Source organism: Triticum urartu, chromosome 1 (assembly GCF_003073215.2).
Source record: "Triticum urartu cultivar G1812 chromosome 1, Tu2.1, whole genome shotgun sequence".
NCBI lineage: Eukaryota > Viridiplantae > Streptophyta > Magnoliopsida > Poales > Poaceae > Triticum > Triticum urartu.
This window is the reverse complement of record NC_053022.1, coordinates 42263806-42287764: the sequence shown is the minus strand read 5'-3', so window position 1 is coordinate 42287764 and position 23959 is coordinate 42263806. Positions and strand designations below refer to the sequence as shown.

At 41.7% G+C, this 23959-nt stretch overlaps 1 protein-coding gene across 2 annotated transcripts; it reads right to left on the bottom strand.

Moving 5' to 3' along the window:
• Positions 1 to 20691: 20691 nt before the first annotated feature.
• Positions 20692 to 21825, bottom strand: LOC125551264. Of its 2 annotated transcripts, none has more exons than XM_048714527.1 (3): positions 21666 to 21825; positions 21367 to 21572; positions 20692 to 21287 (listed from the first exon to the last, which is right to left on the bottom strand). In XM_048714527.1, the coding sequence occupies exons 1-3, from the start codon at positions 21714 to 21716 to the stop codon at positions 20834 to 20836; spliced, it is 711 nt and encodes a 236-aa protein (XP_048570484.1). In that variant the 5' UTR covers positions 21717 to 21825; the 3' UTR covers positions 20692 to 20833. The 2 variants fall into 2 exon arrangements, with proteins under 2 accessions (XP_048570484.1, XP_048570428.1); XM_048714471.1 differs by having other exon boundaries at positions 21657 to 21822.
• Positions 21826 to 23959: the final 2134 nt, after the last annotated feature.

Sequence of the window (23959 nt, the reverse complement as noted above, 5' to 3'; positions counted from 1 at the left end):
GTGGGAACCCTAGAGGGGGCGCAGCCCCTCCCCTTCCCTATATATATGAGGCATAGGGCTGCCCATAACACACGCGATTCAATCTCTCGTTGGTGCAGCCCTGCATCTCTCTCTCCCTCCTCTTCTGTGGTGCTTAGCGAAGCCCTGCAGGATTGCCACGCTCCTCCACCACCACCACGCCGTTGTGCTGCTGTTGGATGGAGTCTTCCTCAACCTCTCCCTCTCTCCTTGCTGGATCAAGGCATGGGAGACGTCACCGGGCTGTACGTGTGTTGAACGCGGAGGTGCCGTGCGTTCGGCACTTGATCATCGGTGATTTGGATCATGACGAGTACGACTCCATCAACCCCGTTCACTTGAACGCTTCCGCTTAGCGATCTACAAGGGTATGTAGATGCACTCTCCTTCCCCTCGTTGCTGGTTTCTCCATAGGTAGATCTTGGTGATACGTAGGAAAATTTTGAATTTCTGCTACGTTCCCCAACAGTGGCATCATGAGCTAGGTCTATGCGTAGTTTCTATGCACGAGTAGAACACAAAGTAGTTGTGGGCGTTGATTTTGTTCAATATGCTTGCCGTTACTAGTCTTATCTTGATTCGGCGGCATCGTGGGATGAAGCAGCCCGGACCAACCTTACACGTACTCTTACGTGAGACCGGTTCCACCGACAAACATGCACTAGTTGCATTAGGTGGCTGGCGGGTGTCTGTCTCTCCCACTTTAATCGGATTGGATTCGATGAAAAGGGTCCTTATGAAGGGTAAATAGCAATTGGCATATCACGTTGTGGTCTTTGCGTAGGTAAGAAACGTTCTTGCTAGAAACCCATAGCAGCCACGTAAAACATGCAAACAACAATTAGAGGACGTCTAACTTGTTTTTGCAGGGTATGCCATGTGATGTGATATGGCCAAAGGATGTGATGAATGATATATGTGATGTATGAGATTGATCATGTTCTTGTAATAGGAATCACGACTTGCATGTCGATGAGTATGACAACCGGCAGGAGCCATAGGAGTTGTCTTAATTTATTTATGACCTGCGTGTCAACATAAACGTCATGTAATTACTTTACTTTATTGCTAACCATTAGCTGTAGTAGTAGAAGTAATAGATGACGTGACAACTTCAAGAAGACACGATGATGGAGATCATGGTGTCATGCCGGTGACGAGATGATCATGGAGCCCCAAGATGGAGATCAAAGGAGCTATATGATATTGGCCATATCATGTCACTACTATTTGATTGCATGTGATGTTTATCATGGTTATACATCTTATTTGCTTAGAACGATGGTAGTAAATAAGATGATCCCTTACAACAATTTCAAGAAGTGTTCTCCCCTAACTGTGCACCGTTGCGACAGTTCGTGTTTCGAAGCACCACGTGATGATCGGGTGTTAGATTCTAACGTTCACATACAACGGGTGTAAGACAGATTTACACATGCGAAACACTTAGGGTTAACTTGACGAGCCTAGCATGTACAGACATGGCCTCGGAACACAGAAGACCGAAAGGTCGAGCATGAGTTGTATAGAAGATACGATCAACATGAAGATGTTCACCGATGTTGACTAGTCCGTCTCACGTGATGATCGGACACGGCCTAGTTAACCCGGATCATGTAATCACTTAGATGACTAGAGGGATGTCTATCTGAGTGGGAGTTCATAAGATGAACTTAATTATCCTGAACATAGTCAAAAGGATTTTGCAAATTATGTCGTAGCTCGCGCTTTAGTTCTACTGTTTAGATATGTTCCTAGAGAAAATTTAGTTGAAAGTTGATAGTAGCAATTATGCGGACTAGGTCCGTAAACTGAGGATTGTCCTCATTGCTTCATAGAAGCCTTATGTCCTTAATGCACCGCTCAGTGTGCTAAACCTCGAACGTTGTCTGTGGATGTTGTGAACATCTGACATACACATTTTGATAACTACGTGATAGTTCATTAAACGGTTTAGAGTTGAGGCACCGAAGACGTTTTTGAAACGTCGCGAAACATATGAGATGTTTTGAGGGCTGAAATTGGAATTTCAGGCTCGTGCCCACGTCAAGAGGTATAAGACCTCCGACGATTTTCTTAGCCTGCAAACTAAGGGAGAAAAGCTCAATTGTTGAGCTTGTGCTCAGATTGTCTGAGTACAACAATCATTTGAATCGAGTGGGAGTTGATCTTCCAGATGATATAGTGATGTTTCTCCGAAGTCATTACCACCAAGCTGCTAGAGCTTCGTGATGAACTATAATATATCAGGGACATATATGATGATCCTTGAGATATTCGCGATGTTTGACACCATGAAAGTAGAAATCAAGAAGGAGCATCAATTGTTGATGGTTAGTGAAACCACTAGTTTCAAGAAGGGCAAGGGCAAGAAGGGATACTTCATGAAACGGCAATTCAGCTGCTGCTCTGGTGAAGAAACCCAAGGTTGAACCCAAACCCGAGACTAAGTGCTTCTGTAATAAGAGAAACAACCACTGGAGCAGAATTACCCTAGATACTTGGTAGATTAGAAGGCTGGCAAGGTCGATAGAAGTATATTGGATATACATTATGTTAATGTGTACTTTACTAGTACTCCTAGTAGCACTAGGGTATTAGATACCGGTTCGGTTGCTAAGTGTTAGTAACTCGAAATAAAAGCTACGGAATAAACGGAGACTAGCTGAAGGTGAGCTAACGATATGTGTTGGAAGTGTTTCCAATGTTGATATGATCAAATATCGTACGCCCCTTCTACCATCGAGATTGGTGTTTGCGTTGAGCATAGACATGATTGGATTATGTCTATCGCAATACGGTTATTCATTTAAAGAGAATAATGGTTACTCTGTTTATTTGAATAATACCTTCAATGGTCTTACACCTAAAATGAATGGTTTATTGAATCTCGATCGTAGTGATACACATGTTCATGCCAAAAGATATAGGATAGTAATGATAGTACCACCTACATGTGGCACTGCCACTTAAGTCATATCGGTATAAAACGCATGAAGAAGCTCCATGTTGATGGATCTTTGGACTCACTCATTTTTGAAAAGTTTGAGACATGCGAACCATGTCTATTGGTGTGTATGCATGAAGAAACTCCATGCAAATGGACCATTTTGACTCACTTGATTTTGAATCACTTGAGGCATGCAAATCATACCACATGGGCAAGATGACTGAAAGCCTCGGTTTCAGTAAAATGGAACTAGAAAGCAACTTGTTGGAAGTAATACATTTTGATGTGTGCAGTCCAATGAATGCTGAGGCATGTAGTGGATATTGTTATGTTTTACTTCACAGATGATTTGAGTAGATGTTGAGTATATTTACTTGATGAATCACGAGTCTGAATTATTGAAAGGTTCAAGTAATTTCAGAGTGAGGTTGAAAGATCGTCGTGACAAGAGGATAAAATATCTATGACATGATCATAGAGATGAATATCTGAATTGCGAGTTTGGCACGGAATTAAGACAGTGTGGAAATTGTTTCACAACTAATACAGCCTGGAACACCATAGTGTGATGGTGTGTCCGAACATCATAACTGCACCCTATTGGATATGATGCATACCATGATGTTTCTTATCGAATTACCACGATAGTTTATGGGTTAGGCATTAGAGACAACCACATTCACTTTAAATAGGGCACCACGTAATTCCGATGAGATGACACCGTATGAACTGTGGTTTAGAGAAACCTAAGCTGTCATTTCTTAAAAGTTTGGGGCTGCGACGCTTATGTGGAAAAGTTTCAGGCCGATAAGCTCGAACCCAAAGCGGATAAATGCATCTTCATAGGACAACCCCAAAACAGTTGGGTATACCTCCTGTCTCAGATCCGAAAGCAATAAAGGATTGTTTCTAGAATCGGGTCCTTTCTCGAAGAAAAGTTTCTCTCGAAAGAATTGAGTGGGAGGATGGTGGAGACTTGATGAGGTTATTGAACCGTCACTTCAACTAGTGTATAGCAGGGCACAAAGAGTTGTTCCTGTGGCACCTACACCAATTGAAGTGGAAGCTTATGATATTGATCATGAGACTTCGGATCAAGTCACTCCCAAACCTCGTGGGATGACAAGGATGCGTACTACTTCAGAGTGGTACGTGATCCTGTCTTGGAAGTCATGTTTCTAGACAATAATGAACCTACGAGCTATGGAGAAGCGATGGTGGGCCTGGATTCCGATAAATGGCTCGAGGCCATATAATCCGAGAGAGGATCCATATATAAAACAAAGTGTAGACTTTGGAAGAACTACTTGATGGTCGTAGGGCTGTTGATTACAGATGGGTTTAAAAGGAAGACGGACAATGATGGTAAATGTCACCATTAAGAAAGCTCGACTTGTCGTTAAGATGTTTTCCGACAAGTTCAAGGAGTTGACTACGATGAGAATTTCTCACTCGTAGCGATGCTAAGAGTCTGTTGGAATTATATTAGCGATTACTGCATTATTTATGAAATCTTGCAGATAGGATGTCAAAACATTGTTTCCTCGACGATTTTCTTGAGGAAAGGTTGTATATGATACAACCGGAAGGTTTTTGTCAATCCTGAAAGATGCTAATAAGTATGCAAAGCTCCAGCAATCCTTCTAAGGACTGGAGTAAGCATCTCGGAGTTGGAATGTATGCTTTGATGATGATCAAAGATTTTGGGTTTATACAAAGTTTATGAGAAACTTGTATTTCCAAAGAAGTGAGTGGGAGCACTATAGAATTTCTGATGAGTATATGTTTTAACATATTGTTGATCGGAAATGATGTAGAATTTCTGGAAAGCATATAGGGTTATTTGGAAAGTGTTTTTCAATGGAAAGCCTGGATTAAGCTACTTGAACATTGAGCATCAAGATCTATAAGGATAGATCAAAACGCTTAATGGTACTTTCAAATGAGCACATACCTTGACATGATCTTGAAGGTGTTCAAGATGGATCAGTCAAAGAAGGAGTTCTTGCCTGAGTTGTTAGGTATGAAGTTAAGACTTAAAGCTCGACCACGGCAGAATAGAGAGAAAGGACGAAGGTCGTCCCCTATGCTTAAGACGTAGGCTCTACAGTATGCTATGCTGTGTGCCGCACCTGAAGTGTGCCTTTCCATGAGTCAGTCAAGGGGTACAAGAGTGATCCAAGAACGGATCACAGGACAGTGGTCAAAGTTATCCTTAGTAACTAGTGGACTAAGGAATTTTCTCGATTATGGAGGTGGTAAAAGAGTTCGTCGTAAAGGGTTACGCCGATGCAAACTTTGACACTAATCCAGATTATTCTGAGTAGTAAACTGGATTCGTATAGTAGAACAGTTATTTGGAATAGCTCCAAATAGAACGTGGTAGCTACATCTAGGAGATGACATAGAGATTTGTAAAGAGCACACGGATCTGAAAGGTTCAGACCCGTTGACCATAACCTCTCTCACAAGCATAACATGATCAAACCCAGAACTCATTGAGTGTTAATCACATAGTGATGTGAACTAGATTATTGACTCTAGTAAACTCTTTGGGTGTTAGTCACATGGGGATGTGACCTGTGAGTGTTAATCACATGGCGATGTGAACTAGATTATTGACTCTAGTGCAAGTGGCAGACTGTTGGAAATATGCCCTAGAGGCAATAATAAATTAGTTATTATTATATTTCCTTGTTCATGATAATCGTTTATTATCCATGCTAGAATTGTATTGATAGGAAACTCAGATACATGTGTGGATACATAGACAACACCATGTCCCTAGTAAGCCTCTAGTTGACTAGCTCGTTGATCAATAGATGGTTACGGTTTCCTGACCATGGACATTGGATGTCGTTGATAACGGGATCACATCATTAGGAGAATGATGTGATGGACAAGACCCAATCCTAAGCATAGCACTAGATCGTGTAGTTCGTATGCTAAAGCTTTTCTAGTGTCAAGTATCATTTCCTTAGACCATGAGATTGTGCAACTCCCGGATACCGTAGGAGTGCTTTGGGTGTATCAAACGTCACAACGTAACTGGGTGGCTATAAAGGTACACTACGGGTATCTCCGAAAGTGTCTGTTGGGTTGGCACGAATCGAGACTGGGATTTGTCACTCCGTGTAAACGGAGAGGTATCTCTGGGCCCACTCGGTAGGACATCATCATAATGTGCACAATGTGATCAAGGAGTTGATCACGGGATGATGTGTTACAGAACGAGTAAAAGAGACTTGCCGGTAACGAGATTGAACAAGGTATCGGGATACCGACGATCGAATCTCGGGCAAGTATCGTACCGCTAGACAAAGGGAATTGTATACGGGATTGATTAAGTCCTTGACATCGTGGTTCATCCGATGAGATCATCATGGAACATGTGGGAGCCAACATGGGTATCCAGATCCCGCTGTTGGTTATTGACCGGAGATCGTCTCGGTCATGTCTGCATGTCTCCCGAACCCGTAGGGTCTACACACTTAAGGTTTGATGACGCTAGGGTTATAAAGGAAGCTTGTATGTGGTTACCAAATGTTGTTAGGAGTCCCGGATGAGATCCCGGACGTCACGAGGAGTTCCGGAATGGTCCGGAGGTAAAGATTTATATATGGGAAGTCCTGTTTTGGTCACCGGAAGAGTTTCGGGGTTTATCGGTAATGTACCGGGACCACCGGGAGGGTCCCGGGGGTCCACCAAGTGGGGCCACCAACCCCGGAGGCTTGCATGGGCTAAGAGTGGTGAGGGACCAGCCCCTTAGTGGGCTGGTGCGCCTCCCACAAGGGCCCATGGCGCCTAAGAGGTGGAAAGGGGGCAAACCCTAAGGGATATGGGCCTTAAGGCCCATATTGGTGCGCCTCCCTCTCCTCTCCCCCTCTTGGCCGCCATCCTTGATCTCCATCTAGGGCTGCCGCCCCCCTAGGGGGTGGGAACCCTAGAGGGGGCGCAGCCCCTCCCCTTCCCTATATATATGAGGCATAGGGCTGCCCATAACACACGCGATTCAATCTCTCGTTGGTGCAGCCCTGCATCTCTCTCTCCCTCCTCTTCTGTGGTGCTTAGCGAAGCCCTGCAGGATTGCCACGCTCCTCCACCACCACCACGCCGTTGTGCTGCTGTTGGATGGAGTCTTCCTCAACCTCTCCCTCTCTCCTTGCTGGATCAAGGCATGGGAGACGTCACCGGGCTGTACGTGTGTTGAACGCGGAGGTGCCGTGCGTTCGGCACTTGATCATCGGTGATTTGGATCACGACGAGTATGACTCCATCAACCCCGTTCACTTGAACGCTTCCGCTTAGCGATCTACAAGGGTATGTAGATGCACTCTCCTTCCCCTCGTTGCTAGTTTCTCCATAGATAGATCTTGGTGATACGTAGGAAAATTTTGAATTTCTGCTACGTTCCCCAACACCCGGTTGGTGGGATGAACCGGGACCAATGGGCCTCGCTCTTGGCCCACAACCATTGGTCCCGGTTCGTGCCACAAACCGGGACTAAAGATTACACCTTTAGTCCCGGTTTGAGGCAGGAACCGGGACTAATGGGGATGAGACCTTTAGTCCCGGTTCGTGCCACGAACCGGTACTAAAGGTCTCATTTTCAAACTCTACCCCCCCCCCCCCCCCCCCGTGGACCGCCTTTTCAGTTTTAAAAACATAAAAGAAAATGATGGAAATGTCAAAAAAATAAAAGAAAATTAGTTTCACATGTGATATGTGGTCTAGTTGTTGGAAAAATCATCTACTCGAAAAGTTACATCCGATGGAGACAGCCTACGGCCTGTTTGCAAATTTCTAGAATCCTCAAATTCCAAAAGGAAAAAAAGTTATGCTCAAATTTCAGTTTTTTTAAATTTCAGTTTTTTTAAATACTTATTCAAGAAGTATTAGTGTTACTAAATAATTATTCAAGAATATTAGTGTTATTAAATAATTATTTCACCTTTTTTGAATTTTGGTCAAATCTGGTCAAACTATGGTCAAACTGTGGTCAAACAATGGTCAAACTACTTATTCAAAAATATTAGTGTTACTAAAAAATTATTGTTTTTAGAACAATAGTTTTAAACTCAAACAGTGAAATATGTGACTTCATGCTCAAGCTAAATTCCTGAGGGTTAATAGGATTGACATCTTACTATTGTCAGGAAAACAACAAGTGTAGACTTGGAAACGAGGGAGAATAGAACCCGGAAGTTCAGCGTGCTTAGGCTGGAGTAGTGAGAGGATGGGTGACCGTTCGGGAAGTGAGATGATTTGGAATGATGAGGGGTGATTAGAGATTAAATTGAGTAGTGATGAGGGGTGATTAGAGATTAGAGGTTAAAAAAATTCAGAAATTTGAAAAAAAAAATTCAAAAAAAAATCAGGAAATTTCCTTTAGTACCGGCCGGGACTAAAGGTGGACCGGCCACGTGGAGGGCCTTTAGTCCCGGTTCTGGATTGAACCGGGACTAAAGGGGGGAGGTATTAGTACCGACACTTTAGTCCCGGTTCCAGAACCGGGACTAAAGGCCCTTACGAACCGGGACTAAAAGCCCTTTTTCTACCAGTGGAGGTGGATTCAGAGCTCACAAGTCAACAGCGTAAGAGCTATGATACATCATGACGTGGTTGCATGCATATATATATATATATTTGTACAGTAATAGGTACGCACATGCAGCTGGGGCATAATATCAGATTGAAAGAGTTAATAGGATACGCTCAATTCCAGCAGGCAAAAGAAAATTGCAGAAGAAAATTGGATGTGTCTAGGGCACATCTAGATATGCTCTAGTTATTGCACATCTAAGTGAGTGAATCAAGCATAAAGAGAAAAGAAAAAAGAAAAAGAGAAATATCCACACGAATCTCGATGTAAGATCAATGACATAGGACTTAGATGTGCAACACATCTAAGTGAGTGAATCAAGCATAAAGAGAAAAGAAAAAGGAAAAAGGAAAATATCCACACGAATCTCGACGTAAGATTAATGACATAGGACTTAGATGTGCAATATTTATGGCACATCTAGATGTGGTTTAGCAAAACTGAAGAAAATTTTGTAAGGCAACAACTCCAATAGACTGTACAAATACGGATGGATGAGATGATGATAGACACTATATCGTGTCAGATCCAGAATTAAATGTGTGTGGTGCATTAAGTATCCAGTTCAACCAATCTGCTTTCTACTTTATTGGAGACATATGCGATCTTGACGAAGGAGTTGCTACAGGAGGTTTCCATCTAACCAATCTTCACCAAAGTTAGGGCTTCTTGGGCCAGCACATGGACGTGCTTTATATTTCCCCATCCAACCAATCTGGTGACACCTGCTTGGCTAGCTAAGGGAAAGAGTCATGGCGATCTCACATATTAGAAAAGGTGCAGATCATTGCAAGCAACATTAGGAAGATCGAGTCTCGACACCTATGGCAATGATGAATTGCATTGGCAGCAAGGTTGCGAGCGAAAGTGAGGAAAAGGCCAGAAGGGAAAGGTTGCGATGAAAAAAGATCTGGACGCGTGGTAACACGGCGAGAGAACAAATGGAGCGAGGAAAGAAGCAAGTGGAGAGATCATGAGGGCAAGAGGTACAGACGTGGTGACTGGTGAGAAGGCAAATTATGAAGGCAAAAGATGCCAAATTATAATTTGTGGCCTTAATTGTGGGCATCCCTTAAGGTACCTAAGTTGAGTATTTTTTTTGGTAAAATAGATACTATTGTCAGAACCTTAATAGTCTGTTTCAGAAACATTTATATACAAGAAAAGGTTTTGAGTGTACCGGCAAGTTGACCATTCATGCTTTGCCTGCACATGTACAGCCTGATGACCGATGATTCTCGATCTTCCGTATGTCTCCACGCTGGCACGTCATGGTGTTCTGCGTGCAGCGACATAGAGATCCGCTGGGAGATAAGTTACTGGGCTCTACATGCCTTCACCTCCTGCAGAAATATTAAGGTAATTGAATCAAGTGGGTTTGATCAGCTATATGTGCAATATACAAGGAATTCATTACCTCAATTAATTAATTCCTTAAGCACAAATGTTGACGATCAGGTACCGATGGTCATCATCAATTACACAGGCACGTGTTCAACCCACATCATCGGGCCCTAATGGCAAGCCATTGCCACTTAGACGAAGGCTTAGGTAAGGCCTGCATCATGAGAGTATACCCTGTATGTCAGTACATGGCAGAATGGCTCCACGAAAGGATCTTCGTCATGGTTGGAGAGCAGAGCATGTTATGGCGTCCATGCTTTGGTTCTGCGTTCTTCACATCAGCGACGAACAGGAGCAGTCTATGATGGAGTCCCAAGAAAAATGTCAAAAGAACTGTACGTGCAGCCTATGTTATTATCTCATTTCAGAAAAACTGTTTTGGAACTGAGACTGCTCAAGATGGTACGAGATGTTTCACTTCTCATGTTTGTTCTTCTCTTTTTTATAAGTTCTAATTAGTGAAGTTCAGTTTGTTTCTTTTTTACAAGACAGTAAATATAAAAAACAACTTATAGCCGAAGAAAGCAATAGCAGGCCTAGCGGTGACGTCAGGGGCATGAGACAACCTGGGATTGTTCATACAATTTACAGCTTACATTATTATGATATTTCCTTTAAATTAAAAACCTTTGTTCGTTCTGTACCTCCGAGTAGTAATTAATCCCCCATCTATTGTCTCATCTCTATATCTCATGCCTTCAAGCTTTATCGGTGCAAGGTACCGGATCTCTGTTTCCTTTGCATTGTGGCTGTTGCTGTGTGTTCTGGCAGGAGTAACTCCATCGCCTGCAACGAAGGATGTCTGGCAGTCTAGAAGCAGCTTCAATCGGCGGCTCATGTCCATGTCTGTAGCATAAATATCATGCACGTCATTGATGCATGCATGTGTACAGTGGAGAAATGTGATCAACAGGCTAGGAAGTTGGATACCCACAGGTTAGTATTGATTGGTGCAATCATATCTTTCTCCGGATTAATATGTTCCACAGTGATATTTTTCTCTTCCACCACATGGACTTGAAATCCATGTAAAATCCGTGTGGCCATGATGATACTGAATAAAGTCGTGAAGGAGATGAATTTGTGGCATCATATATGCATGATATAAAAGCTAACGTATTTGGGAAGTCTGAATATGAAAAGTAGTATTTGCACATGATGATATGTTCACCTTCAGAACTTGGTCTGGTTATCACGTATTTGGTCTACTGCAGGTTATGTCTTCATCTCATCTCAAAAGTTTGAACCTACCAGAATTCTTATGTAAATTTTCTTCTACGTTACAAACCATACAATCGATTTGCCACCATGATCATGACCTGACCTTCTGTAACCTATACAGAGTTGTACGAAAAAAATGCACAAGCGGTTGATTGAGGCGTCCTGATCTACGCCTCTGTCATAGTCAACGTGCATCAAGCTGTCAGAGTAGGATCCTGTCCATTTGCATACAATAGGTTTGGTCTGGGCATTGTTACATTTTGGCAAAAATTTCTCCAATAGTTTTTTAAACTGAATGGATACAAGATACCATTGAAATAGAAGGACATTATCAAAGTTGCATGTTCTTCTATTTCATGGTTCTAAAAAACACAATGGGAATATATACAAGGAAAATTAGAAAATGATTTTCCAACTATACATCACAAGTAGGCTACTTAAGGTTTATAAACTTTAATATATATGGTTAGAAATATATATATTCTCGGTTCGTCCCATGACTATATCACAAGAGTACAATACACGACGATATGTGGTGTTGGAAAAAGGACAAGATAGATAACTTTTGGCCACAGATGCAAGAATAACGGTAGACTTGATTGCAAATATTAAGATTTTGTCAGGACCAAAGTTTCAGGTAAGCATCAGGGTTCTTCAGATGGTAAAAATATGTACATTGTAATTGTCAACATGATTTACAGCTTTTGCAAAATATTAACAATTCTTCAATTATATGACATCAACATTTTAGCTACTTATCTAAAACATATTAGTGAAACACATGCAAGTCATGGAACTTACATGATTTCTGACATTAAGTCCTGAACCAGATCCCCGAAGAATATTAGGCCAACCAAATTGGTGAACATTTTATCACACAGTTTGGTAGATGAACATTAATTCTCCGTGGCAGGAAAATCTAATACATAAATTTATCTATTAATGAATCATTTAAATTTTCATGTTAATGAGGGATTCAGATATCCCTGGAACAATTACAGTCACCTTTGTTATTCTGCAGCATACATAAATATTTTTTAAGATAACATGAGAGAAGTGATGTGCATGCCAACTTTCATAGTGTTGGTGAAGAAACACTGTTTTGTAACTGAAAAGTTCCTAGAAAGCTAAATTGCATATTATTGCATATTTAAGAAGTATGTTATTTTTATGCCCCGTTTTTGAATGCAAATTTGTTCGTAGAATTTGTAATATTACCAAACATTGTTAGCATATTTATCAAAGAAAGTGTAAGATAATAATTATTTGAAAGCATGCTATTACACGAAGATGTTAAGAGATAAGATAGTACGATAACCAACTTTAAGCATGTCAGTTATTATATTATAGAGACACTAAATCATTTCTTTCAAATATCTAGACCTTCGTTCTACAATATAAGAGCATTTTGCAAGCTAACATTATTAAATATAAGAGCGTTTTGCAAGCTACCATTATTGACATCTACAATACCATATCAATTTGTAGATTCCTCACTGAATATATTTTCACATTATCTATACATAATTATTTATTTATTCTAACCATTCAAATTGTTCTCTGTAAAATTTTCATACCGAAAAGAAAATCTAATATCAAAGTAAATTGAAATGGAGGAAGTATAAGAACTAGGCGGCCAAGCAGGCCACCCAATGAATTTAAATTGATTAGGACATAAAATTTAATTCCCACTCACTTTTGGATGCTAGCCCGTGCGAATGCTCGTGTTGACGACTAGTATTTACAAATTGGAGGCACCATCCGAGTTATCACGTTAATCCTCAAAAACTAAGCAAATTAGCCGTCTAATCTTGGAATTAATTATTTTCCACCGTCGGATGCATGCGTCAAGGTCAAGGAGTCCATGGCCGCTGTCCCACCTAGACACATCTTCGCAAAAAAAAAACTCAAGTAGTTTCCTTTCCTTCCCCGATCAAACACCTCCCACGCACCACCTAAAAAATTCAGCAAACACCGAACCGAACCCTAGCACTTCTCCTCCTCATCCGTTCCTCCTCCCTATCTTCAGCCGATCTCGTGGCGGTGAGTTCAATATGGCAGCACATCATGCGCGCCTCACGAATACTCCTCTGATTGATCCAGCACTCCAATAACATGGCGGAGAAGGCTCCTCTGAACATTAAGTATTCTCCGTCCAGAATCCAGATTGGAACAGCCTCGGTTCGCCACCCGACATCATCGGCGCAGTGTCAATAACTCCTGCTTCCACTCTTCCTCTTCTTCGGCATCTCTGTGTCTCCTCCCCTCTGGAACAGGTTCAAGAAAAGGTATGATATCCAGATTGCAAACGTCAATTATTCAATCCTCTCTCTCTCTCTCTCCAGCTCTCTCACTAATATCCAGATTGGAAATTCTGATTCAATCCTTAGCTTCCTTGTTCTAGCTATGATGGCAGGGTAAATCAATTCAGTAGGGTGTCGTCGTGGGCGATACTACCGACACAGTAATTCCCACTACCACAGACACATGCTACAGTTATATGGCTCGGGGTGGACAAGCCTGAAAAGTTCGTCGAAGATTCAAGGCACATGTCGTCTGTTTGCCTACGTATGATCCTATATTTTTTTGTTGCTAACTGTGGATACTGATTTTTTTTGGAAGAAGATGAAAAACAATTGCTTTCAGATAGCCTGGGTGTGAAACGTACATTCTCTAGATGTTTTTATAATAATTTTGTAATACTAAGATTTCATGAGATACTTTTCAGAAGTGCTATAGCAGGAACATAAATCTTCTACTTTTTTGGCATGTAAACTGAAGTGTGTTTCTGTTGTTCAGCTTCGTGAAGCTTGATTGGGTGTCTATTCGGATAGAAAAGGAGATGACATGGTAGCTACTGTTGACTTTGGGTATACCCGTTTCTTCTTCATCAAATTTTGTCTATTTTTTTCGAAATTATGCAATAGAATTCTATTATGTGGCTGAACAGATTAGATGACATCTTAACTTTTTTATGCAACTGTGATAGTAAACTCTAATAATTGCTTGGCCGCTTGGCTAGCGCAGCCTCTGGACAGTTGGACAACCTGAGTCACGCTTTGCAAATTAGGACCCTTTGTCCTCAGGTGATTTTTCAATTTATTTGCTTCCCATTGTGTCAATTTTTCTTTGGAGAAAATAAATATGATGTACCGCTTCTCCATACTGTGGGTGTGTAGCCAAGGTAACGCTTTGCAATGCGGAGCCATGCATGGTTTTTTAGCGATTGTTCTCTAATGTGATTCTAATATATGGTGGCATAGTTCACTTTGTTGTTTCCACACCTTCCTCCTTAACTGGATTTATGATTGTTTTCAGTCCCTGAGAGAATTGATAGTGCAGGCTGTAGAAACAATTAGTAGGATGTTAGCTAAAAAAATCCACTTATTTTAAATCTCCGATCACATGCCTTCCTTTAATTAGCTTTGAGTAGTCGATGCACATTATGACGATTCCATAACAATGTCCCTGCATTTAGTTTATTTTCGTCCTTTTGCATGACAAATGTTAATATGACATTGTTTTTCTCTTTTATAATCCCTTGATTTTTCTCTGCTTTGAACAAAAATACCACAAATACAATCATAAGGTATTCCAGTCAGGTGTGCTCCCCGTGGGTTGTTGTCCAAGAGTTGGTCTCATTTCTGAATTGGCAATAAAGATCCAATTGACAATAATAAATCATGCTGGTGTTTCTGCATCTACTAGGAGATACTATGTGCTTTTCGTTATTTCCATTCTGCCTCCATATTGTTGCAGTTCTGAACCTAGAAGATATACGCTCCTTAATTAATGTGTATCCTGGGTCTTCCAATTGTTGTACACACTTCTTTCGCCCTATAATATATTGCATTTACTAGAGCTATATTAGTACCCACAAGACCAAGGTGTAGGTACAGTCGTTGCTGTGAGATGACACCAATTAGTTCAGCCAAAGCGTGTGAAAGTTCATATGTATGAAGTGATTTGACCCCTTCATATGAGAAAATTTGGAACATATTAACTCACTGTGTTACAGTATGAAGTATGAGCCGAATGACCTTTTCTGCTAGCTTTGCCACTATCAAAACCTACATGATTTTCTCATGTTTAAATGACTACATTTTTTCCTCTGGATTGTTGGAATATTTTCACCCTGTAGTATTCCCGACAGGTAGTTCAGTCGAGAAGGATCATATTTGCCTTTTCTATCTAAGCCCCTTGGTACTATCACTTATGCAAATTTAAAGCTCGAGTCTTCACACCTATGTTTTTTTTTACTATTTTAATTAGTGTTGCTACCTTAGTAGTTGGCTTCAAGAGGGACCAGAATGAATATGTTGCAATATTTTCACCCTGTAGTATTCCGCGACAGGTATGTAATTCAGTCCAGAAGGATCATATTTGTCTCTTCAAGCTAAGCCCCTTGATACTATCACTTATGCAAATCTAAAGGTTCAGTCTTCACGCCTACGTTTTTTTACTATTTTACGTAGTGTTGCTACCTTAGTAGTTGGCTTCAAAAGGGACCAGATTGTATATCCTTTCCAAATTAGGCTAATCATGTATGGTCTTTTGGCTCTATATTTTTCAGATCGTAACAAATTTTTAAATTTTTTTTGCACAAGAGCAGCAACTGAACATGGTTAGATTCTCTACTCACATGCTACTAGAATGGAAAGTACTATGAATTTTTACTACAAATGTAGAAAAATAGATGGGAAATATGCATGTCAATGATCATATTTCTTGGTCCTTAATCCTTATAGAATAAAGAGATCAGTTAGCATGAAGTGCTTCTATCGACGTGATCAAACATCTCATCATGTTTTAAATGTCATGAATATAGCATTGCAAACTATAACTTAATTAGCTATGAGATGGAAGAATTGCATAAATATGTTCTCTTTTCGTGTTAGAACTAGAACTTAGCATGCATGTTTGATCTCCATGTGAATGTGTGTGCCACGGATTTGACTTAAACCTAAACGTGTAAATGTCCGTTGCAAACAAAAACTGTTTTGTTGTTCATAGACCACGCGTGCAAAATTTAAAAAGAAATCAATCAAAATATTGTAATAGTCGGTGTAACTATGCAACAACCAATCCCAAGTAAGAACCAAAAAAGCAATATAAAATTTTAAACTAACAAGCTTCTTACAAATAAAAAAAATCATGGGGTTGTGATATAGTTCCAAATCATATGTGTATATTTAAAGTGTCTAATATGAAGTTACAATCTGCCAAATATAGAAGATGCAACATCCTTACTTTTATCAGTATAAGTGTGACTCGCCATACAAAATCCTAGATTAGAAATCATACCTCTCAATGATGATAAATTATAAAAGTTGTATAAATTATATGTTACTTGGGATTAAGCTAGCCCTGCTACACGGGTTGATGACTAGTGGTGTGTAATTTCTCGTGCAAAATGCGATCTGGCCGCGTTGGCCCGAGGTGCCGCATTAGTTATCGACCTTTATTTTTTTAATGGCACGCCGATCAGTTTTGAAGCACGACTAACTGGTACTGTACGCAGAGAAAATATAAACTACTCTACCACTACCCCACCTCCAGTACTAGTAGTATAAAAAAGATATATAGGCTGGAGCTTCAACGCTTTCTTGCTAAGGGCTGCCCACTTGCTTCTCACACTACCACCCTCTCTCCAGATCTAAAAAAGATGGCCCCTCTCTCCTTCCTCACCGGTGGTCACAGATCCGCCGGGGAAGAGAAGGACGTGCAGCGTTGACGCACTCGTCATCGGCGAGCGAGGTCACGCACTGAAGACAAGGCCGTCCTCTCAGACCTAGCGCCCGCGCGGGATGGCCTCCGTCCCCAAGCGCGCTGTCGTAGTGTGTGTGGAGGACGACGACCACGAGCGAAGCCACTTCCCACCGACCCTCAGGTATGCTACCTCTTTTCGAGCCATAACCTTGTTCTATTGCCCCATCTGCTACGTCGTTTCATGTCGATCTTTTTATCCATTTTGATAAAAAGAGATGTATCTAAAACTAAAATTAAAATAATAGTCATCAAAATAGATAAAAAGAGATGTATCTAAAACTAAAATACGTTTAGATACATTTCCTTTTATCCATTTTGATGACAAGTATTTCTGGACGGAGGGAGTATTTGTCTTTTTAGAGATTTCAACAAGTGACTATGACCGGACCTTACCAACATACTCAAAAAAGTAGTCCATAATTTTGATGTTACCCTCTTTTCTTGGCGGTGCAGTGCCATCTGGATACCTCATAAATAAATTAAGGACAAATCTGACCCCTTCCTGAAAAGACATACGGAGCAAAATGAGTGAATCTACACTCTAAAATATGTCTACATACACATCCGTATGTGGTAGTCCATTTGAAATATGAAAAAGACAAATATTTAGGAACGAATGGAGTATATATACACTACAAAAAAAATACACTTCCGTGATGATACGTGTTTGTCACAGTAGGTCGCTTTTTTTGTCATGCATGTACATCCATGACAAATTTATGACAGAATCAAGATAGTCATATCTGTGCTGTCGTAGAAGTGTTCCATGACATTACCAAAATTATCATCACGGAAGTGTCCACTTCCATGACGATAAATCACGCGTCACAGAAGTGCTTTCGTCAAGGGTGACCGACACGTGGCATCCACCGTAACGGAACGCTGTTAAGCTATTGGGTCGGGTTTTGGATCCGATAATCCGTTAACAGCCCCGACCAATGGGAAATTTCCACATGTAAAATTTTTATTGGACGGACGAAACACGTGTCAGCTCGTCAGTGGGTCAGATAGGCGCCTATGATACGTCGACACGTGGCACGTCCCAACAGAGGCCCATTCCTGTGAAAAGGCCGGCCCGTTTGACTTGGTCAAAAGGTGTCGAGCTGGCCCATGGAAAGCCTGTTAACGGCCTGTTCGCGTATAGCCCATTTACAGCCCGCTAACCAAAGGCCCGTTACGCCCTATCCGAATTAGGCCCTGTAGCGTCATCTGGGCCATCCAATATGATTCCAGCCTGTTTTCACTTCTGGCCCATGTATGGCCCATGACGTCTTTCGGCCCAAATGAGGCCCTATGTAACTCTTGGCCTACTAACGGCCCGTGGTGAAACTGGCCCGTAATGAACAGTTTATCACTTTACACCCATTAACGACCCGTGGTGAAACTGGCCCGTAATGAATTGTGTATCACTTTATACCCATTAACGGCCCGTTGTTCCGTTGGGCCGTTTCCAGCCCATGTTATCTTTCGGCCTTCTCAGAGCCCATTTATTCTTGGGCTCATTTCCAGCATTCGTTTACTTACAGCCCGTTACTGTCATTTTCTGCTTGTGGGCCAAATTCAGCCCGCGGTTATAGTCGGCTCGTTTGTGGTCCGTTAATTCGTTGGGCCGTTTTCATAGCGTCATCAAATACGGCTTATTAATGATGGCCCGTTATGGTCGGCCCATGAACGGACGATTCCAACTCTAGCCTGTTTACGGACATAATGCAGCCTGTTATTGGCCCATATTTGGACAATCGATCATACGGCCCGTATAAGGCCCATTGATGATACGGCCCGTAGAAGGCCCATTGTTTCTACGGCCCTTAGAAGGCCTACTGTTTCTACGGCCCGTAGAAGGCCCACTGTTTCTACGGCCCGTAGGAGGCCCAGTGTCACTACAATAAATATTAGCCCATTGTTATTGTGGCCTAGTTTTAAAAAATAGGTTATTGCAGACACTAGTTAACCGCGGAAAAAGAACTGCAATGACTACAAGAAAACAAATAAATAATACAACAAGGAAATAAATAAGCAAGCAACTAACGCTAGGCTATCACGACTATTACACATATTACATCCACTGGGCACCAAAGTTCGCCACCAGTGCAAATATAGGGAAAAAGCAGCATATCATATACACTGGCCGTCAAAATTGGCCACCAGTGCAAATAAACGCCACAACAAAACAAGAGCATAACTAAAACAACTTCAGAAGAGCTCAAGAAACGTTATCCTGGGTATCCACCATGCTGGCAATAAGCTTAGCAAGCTGATTAGCTTTGTCCTGTTTGGCGCTAAAATCCTCCAACGCTTGCTGTTGCACCAGAAAGTATGCATCTGAATGCTCCAGGGACTTCCGCGGTCCTTCCGCTTCTTGTCGCAGCACAGCTGATCGATGTATTTCAGCTTGTAGTTGAGACTGAAGAAACCGAACTGATTCAGACAGTGAGTTTGAATAGCTTGTGCAAGCGGTAGTGGCCAGTAACTCCAAGACTAAACCAAGACAGGATGTGTCACTATCCTGAACCTTATCTGCATTACTTCCTTTACCGTTGCTTAATAAGGCACTCTTCCCCAATATTCTGTTAGCATTCTAAAAGAAGAAACAAGCAGACACATAACAAGTTTAGCATGTACTAGTATATGAAACTCATTTCGGTAAACCAGTTCATTAGTAAGGTGGACAAGATTAAACTACCAAGTCTTCTATTGCCAAGTACTAGTACATAATAAAAGCATCAAACAAACATATATCTATGTCCTATGGTAGCAATGGAATCTTAAATTAGGACAGTTGTTCTTCAGATTTAGGCACTTGTTCTACATGAACAGAGTACAGTAAGACGCAAGAATATAATACTTAAAAATAGAAAATGAGCTCATAGACCTTACCACATTCTTGGTTCGGGACCAGTACAGAACAAGGCGTTCCCATTCATCGTCCAGTAAATGTGTCTCAGGAGAACGTATGGGAATTTGATGAGTTTCTTTGCCGGTGAAGTTTGTTTTTCTAGGTAATTCCGATACTGCCACCAAGCATTCTTGAAGATAGCAGAGGTATTAGCACAGGTTACCTCATCCTGAGTTTCCAAATCGGTCCTTCTCTATAGAGAAAAATGGGAAAATTTGCTGTATTATAACCATCATGGAGGTAGGATGTATGGGACGAAGCAAAGTAATTGCCATGAAAAAAATTACTTACACATAACTCCTGGACAAACACCTGCAACTGGCATTTTCCTTCATCTTCAGTATAATATTTCCAAGATGGGAAGATACGCACATACGATTTAACAACATCAAATGCGATAGATGCTAAACTACGACTAGCTGGTTGTGCTTCCTCACAGGAATAGGCGTACTAACTAGTGGAGTTGGGGTTCGCCGTGATAGTACTGGCCCTTTGGGCACTGTAGCTGCCTTACTAACTGCTCTTGTTTGGGAGCTCTGTGGTGGAGATGGTGCTGTGTCAACAGGAACTAGGTTACTATCGGCTGGGGTTGGGGTTAGATTGGGTGAAGCTGGTTCTCTGTCCATCGTAGTAGGGGTACAATCTGCGAGAGTTTGGGTTATGTGTGGTAGCGCTGGTTCTTGTGCATGTACAACCAGGGTGCTATCTCCACCAATAGGTAGCACTGTTTTATTTGAAGACCGTGTTTTTAGTCCGCTAGATACTGGCATCACCCGCTCCATTTCAAATGGCTGATAAACAGGAAACATAGTTGAATGTACAGACATTGTATGAGAGACAGATGCAATAGATAGTGTGGAAAAAAGAGGGCATGAAATAGTTGACATGTATATCTTTTCCCTACTAATAAAGCACGGAGTGCTTCTGGTCGTACGTCAGAATGTTTGCAGAAAACCCCCTACTATTTCGGCTATTAACCCGTAGTCCTCGGTGAGTTAAAGAAAAAACGTTTCAAGATCTTTTTGGGCTGTATCGAGCTACGGCGCTCCCGATCCGATCGGGTGCAGAACGATGGCGGCGAGCACATGAAGGGCGTGGGCGGGACGCTGCCCGGGCGAGAGGAGGAGCAGGAGCGGAGGCACGGAGGAGGGGCCATATGCGCCGGACACGCGTGCTCGCCCTCAGTTAACGCGGCCGCAGCGGCCCAGTTGCGAGAGCCCCACTCATCCTCCTTGGCCTGAAGGAGACAGCTGACAGAGAGAGAGCCGAGGATAAGCATCAACGCCTGCCTAACAGGCACCACCAAGAGATGGACGGTGGCCAGGAGGGGGTGCTCGAGACAGAGGAGCACGAGGCCGACAGAGAGGTTGCCGGAGGCAGTGAGCTCCAAGGCGGGGCGTTCCAGTTGTGTTCCATGTGGCGACTCCCTTCCCTCGAGAAAACAGAGATTAGACAGAGACGAAGAAGGAGAAGGGGAGATTATAGAGAGAAAGAGAGGGGAGGCACCTCTGGCTGCCCTGCTCGAGGAGGCGGCTCGGAAGCATGGAGGAGCTCCTCTCCAGGCGATGTTGGAGGAGGCGGGGAGGCCGGCTGCTAGGAGCCCAGCCAGCCCCAGCGCGTGCTGGCCTGGTCACCGGGAGCCCATACGAGCAGCAGCAGCATCGCAATCTGTCGACGAACGCGAAGCAGCCACCGGTCACGGGCGAGACGGCCTGGGAAATTGAACAAGAGAGATGGGGTCAATGGAATGAACGCCAAAGGAAGAGGGGATCAGGGGCGGTGAGGGAGAAGCTAACCGCGCGCACCCGTGCTCGATTCTGCCGCCACGGTCCAGCAGAGAGTGGTGCTTGGTTCATTGTGGAGGAAGAAGAGAGACGTGAATGCCGGGCCGTGGGCGTGTGTGTGGCTGCAGCACGGAGAGAGAGAGGAAGGAGAGCAGAGCCGCTGGATGGATAGAGAGAAGACAAAGGAGAAGCAGTGCTGCCAGAAAGGAATGGCGATGTGGATAAGGTCCACAGAAGCTGCTCGGTGGGGATTTTTGATGTCTTTTTTAATGGGTGAACCGACGAGAAGCCACTGGAACTATGCGTGCTCGCTTCCATTGCAAAAATGTCCTTCTAATTACTTGGAAGTGCTATTGTTTGTTGTTACTGCCATTCCATGCCTACCACATCTTATAAATACATTATCAAATACAATAATTTAAAATGAGTGAAATACTGGAAAAAAATGTAGTGCAAAAGAAAAGAAACGAAATATAATCTTGCAAATCAAATAATCAACATTTTCTAAAAAATAACTAACATAGTAAACCATGTTCGATTTCGAATATAAGAGAAAAATTGTATATAAACAATCACACTTCAATACACCACTACACTCTAATCCAAAATGATTACTTTGCATGTCTTTTGAAAATTCTAAGAAAAACTTGTGGATTAGTTATTAAATTCTCGAATAGTATACAACAATTCCATCGTTTGTATATCCTGCTATAAACAATTACGCCATTGCTCTTCCACCTGATGACAGTGCTAAGCTCAAGCACCACTATTAACCCTACGACTTTCTCAACTTTATACTACATGGTATGGACACCAACAATCTTTTTTGTAATTGCAGACACGGAGCATGTGTTTTTATTTAAGATAGGAGTGTTTCAAATCTTCTTGCTTCAGAAGTTAATGCTTTTAAATATATTAACACTTTTTAAAAATGCTCAAAATTCCTAAAAAATGTTCTAACTTTAAAACAAAACCATTAAAATTGATCAAAAAATTGAAAAATTCTCTTTAAAAACATGTGTTAAGAAAAGTTCATTTCCAAAACATGTTTCAATTCTAATAAAAAGATTAAAATTTCCAAATATTTTAATTATTTTAAAACATGTTAGCGTGGCTCTTCTTTACGTCCACACTTCATACTTCGAAAAGCTATAACAGTATAAACTTATTACTGATGTTTATCAGAATTGTTTGTAAGAAATGGCACGTGCCATCCCACGGCCGCTTTTACGATATTTTTGCAGGTTGCAATGCACGGAAATTAGGTCCTGACAAATGCCATTAGGATATAAAAAGTGTTGTGTAATGCTATGTGGAGCATGTTCAAGAAAATTCGCACATTGCAACGCACACGCATTTGTACGTACTATATATGCATAGTATTTTGCAAAAAATATTTCCCTAATCTTTCCCTAATAATATAATATAATATAATATAATATAATTTTCCCTAATAATAAAGCACGGATTGACTCCGTGGGTTCACCGTCACAATACGCTTCCGCCCAGTCGTAATACGCTTTTATGATTCATATAGACAAAATCGTAATATAAATGAGGTGGTACTAATAGTTGTTCGTCCGTCCGCCTGAGCTCAGTGCCCACGGGTGCAACCAATTGAACTAGCGTATGATGATGTTTAAAGCAGGCCATTTGTACTAATGAAATATTCCTGCCGCTGAGCTGCATCGCTAGGCTTGAAAAATTGCACCGCTTGGCCTACCCAAATAGAGTGCTAGGCCTTTGCTGGGCCACAAGCCGCGTGGAAAATAGATAGCGCGGAGTGACCGAACTCAGGTGAGCATCCATATTTTATGCCAGATTAGCCACACATCGTTCGTTTAGATCAATTCGTAGCCCTTTATATACCAGAATTTCTCCTGTATGATCACCAAGTTGCCTAAGAAAGGTTAACGTGAGAGCAGATAAGCTTCTAAGATGCACATGCACGCTTCATGATGCTCGAGTATATTATGATAAACGGAAGGAATTGAGTGATCAATTTCAGGACTGTGATTAAAGCGGGATTGTGTGGGACAGTTGATTTCATGGCCTGATTGCACGCTACATCCTAGGATTGTGGGATATTTCATGGTATAATTGAAAGCAGGAATGTGGAAAACTAGATTGAACGGCGCAAAAAAAACTCCAAACTAAAGCGGGATTGTGGCAGAGTTGATTTCATGGCTCATTGCGCAAAAAAATGATTCCTACTTTAACGGGATTGCGGAAAATTAATCATTGTGCTGTGTTATTTTATTTCAATTTCTGTTACTAATCTTATTCTAAACAGAAAATCGAGCGTGTTAATAGAA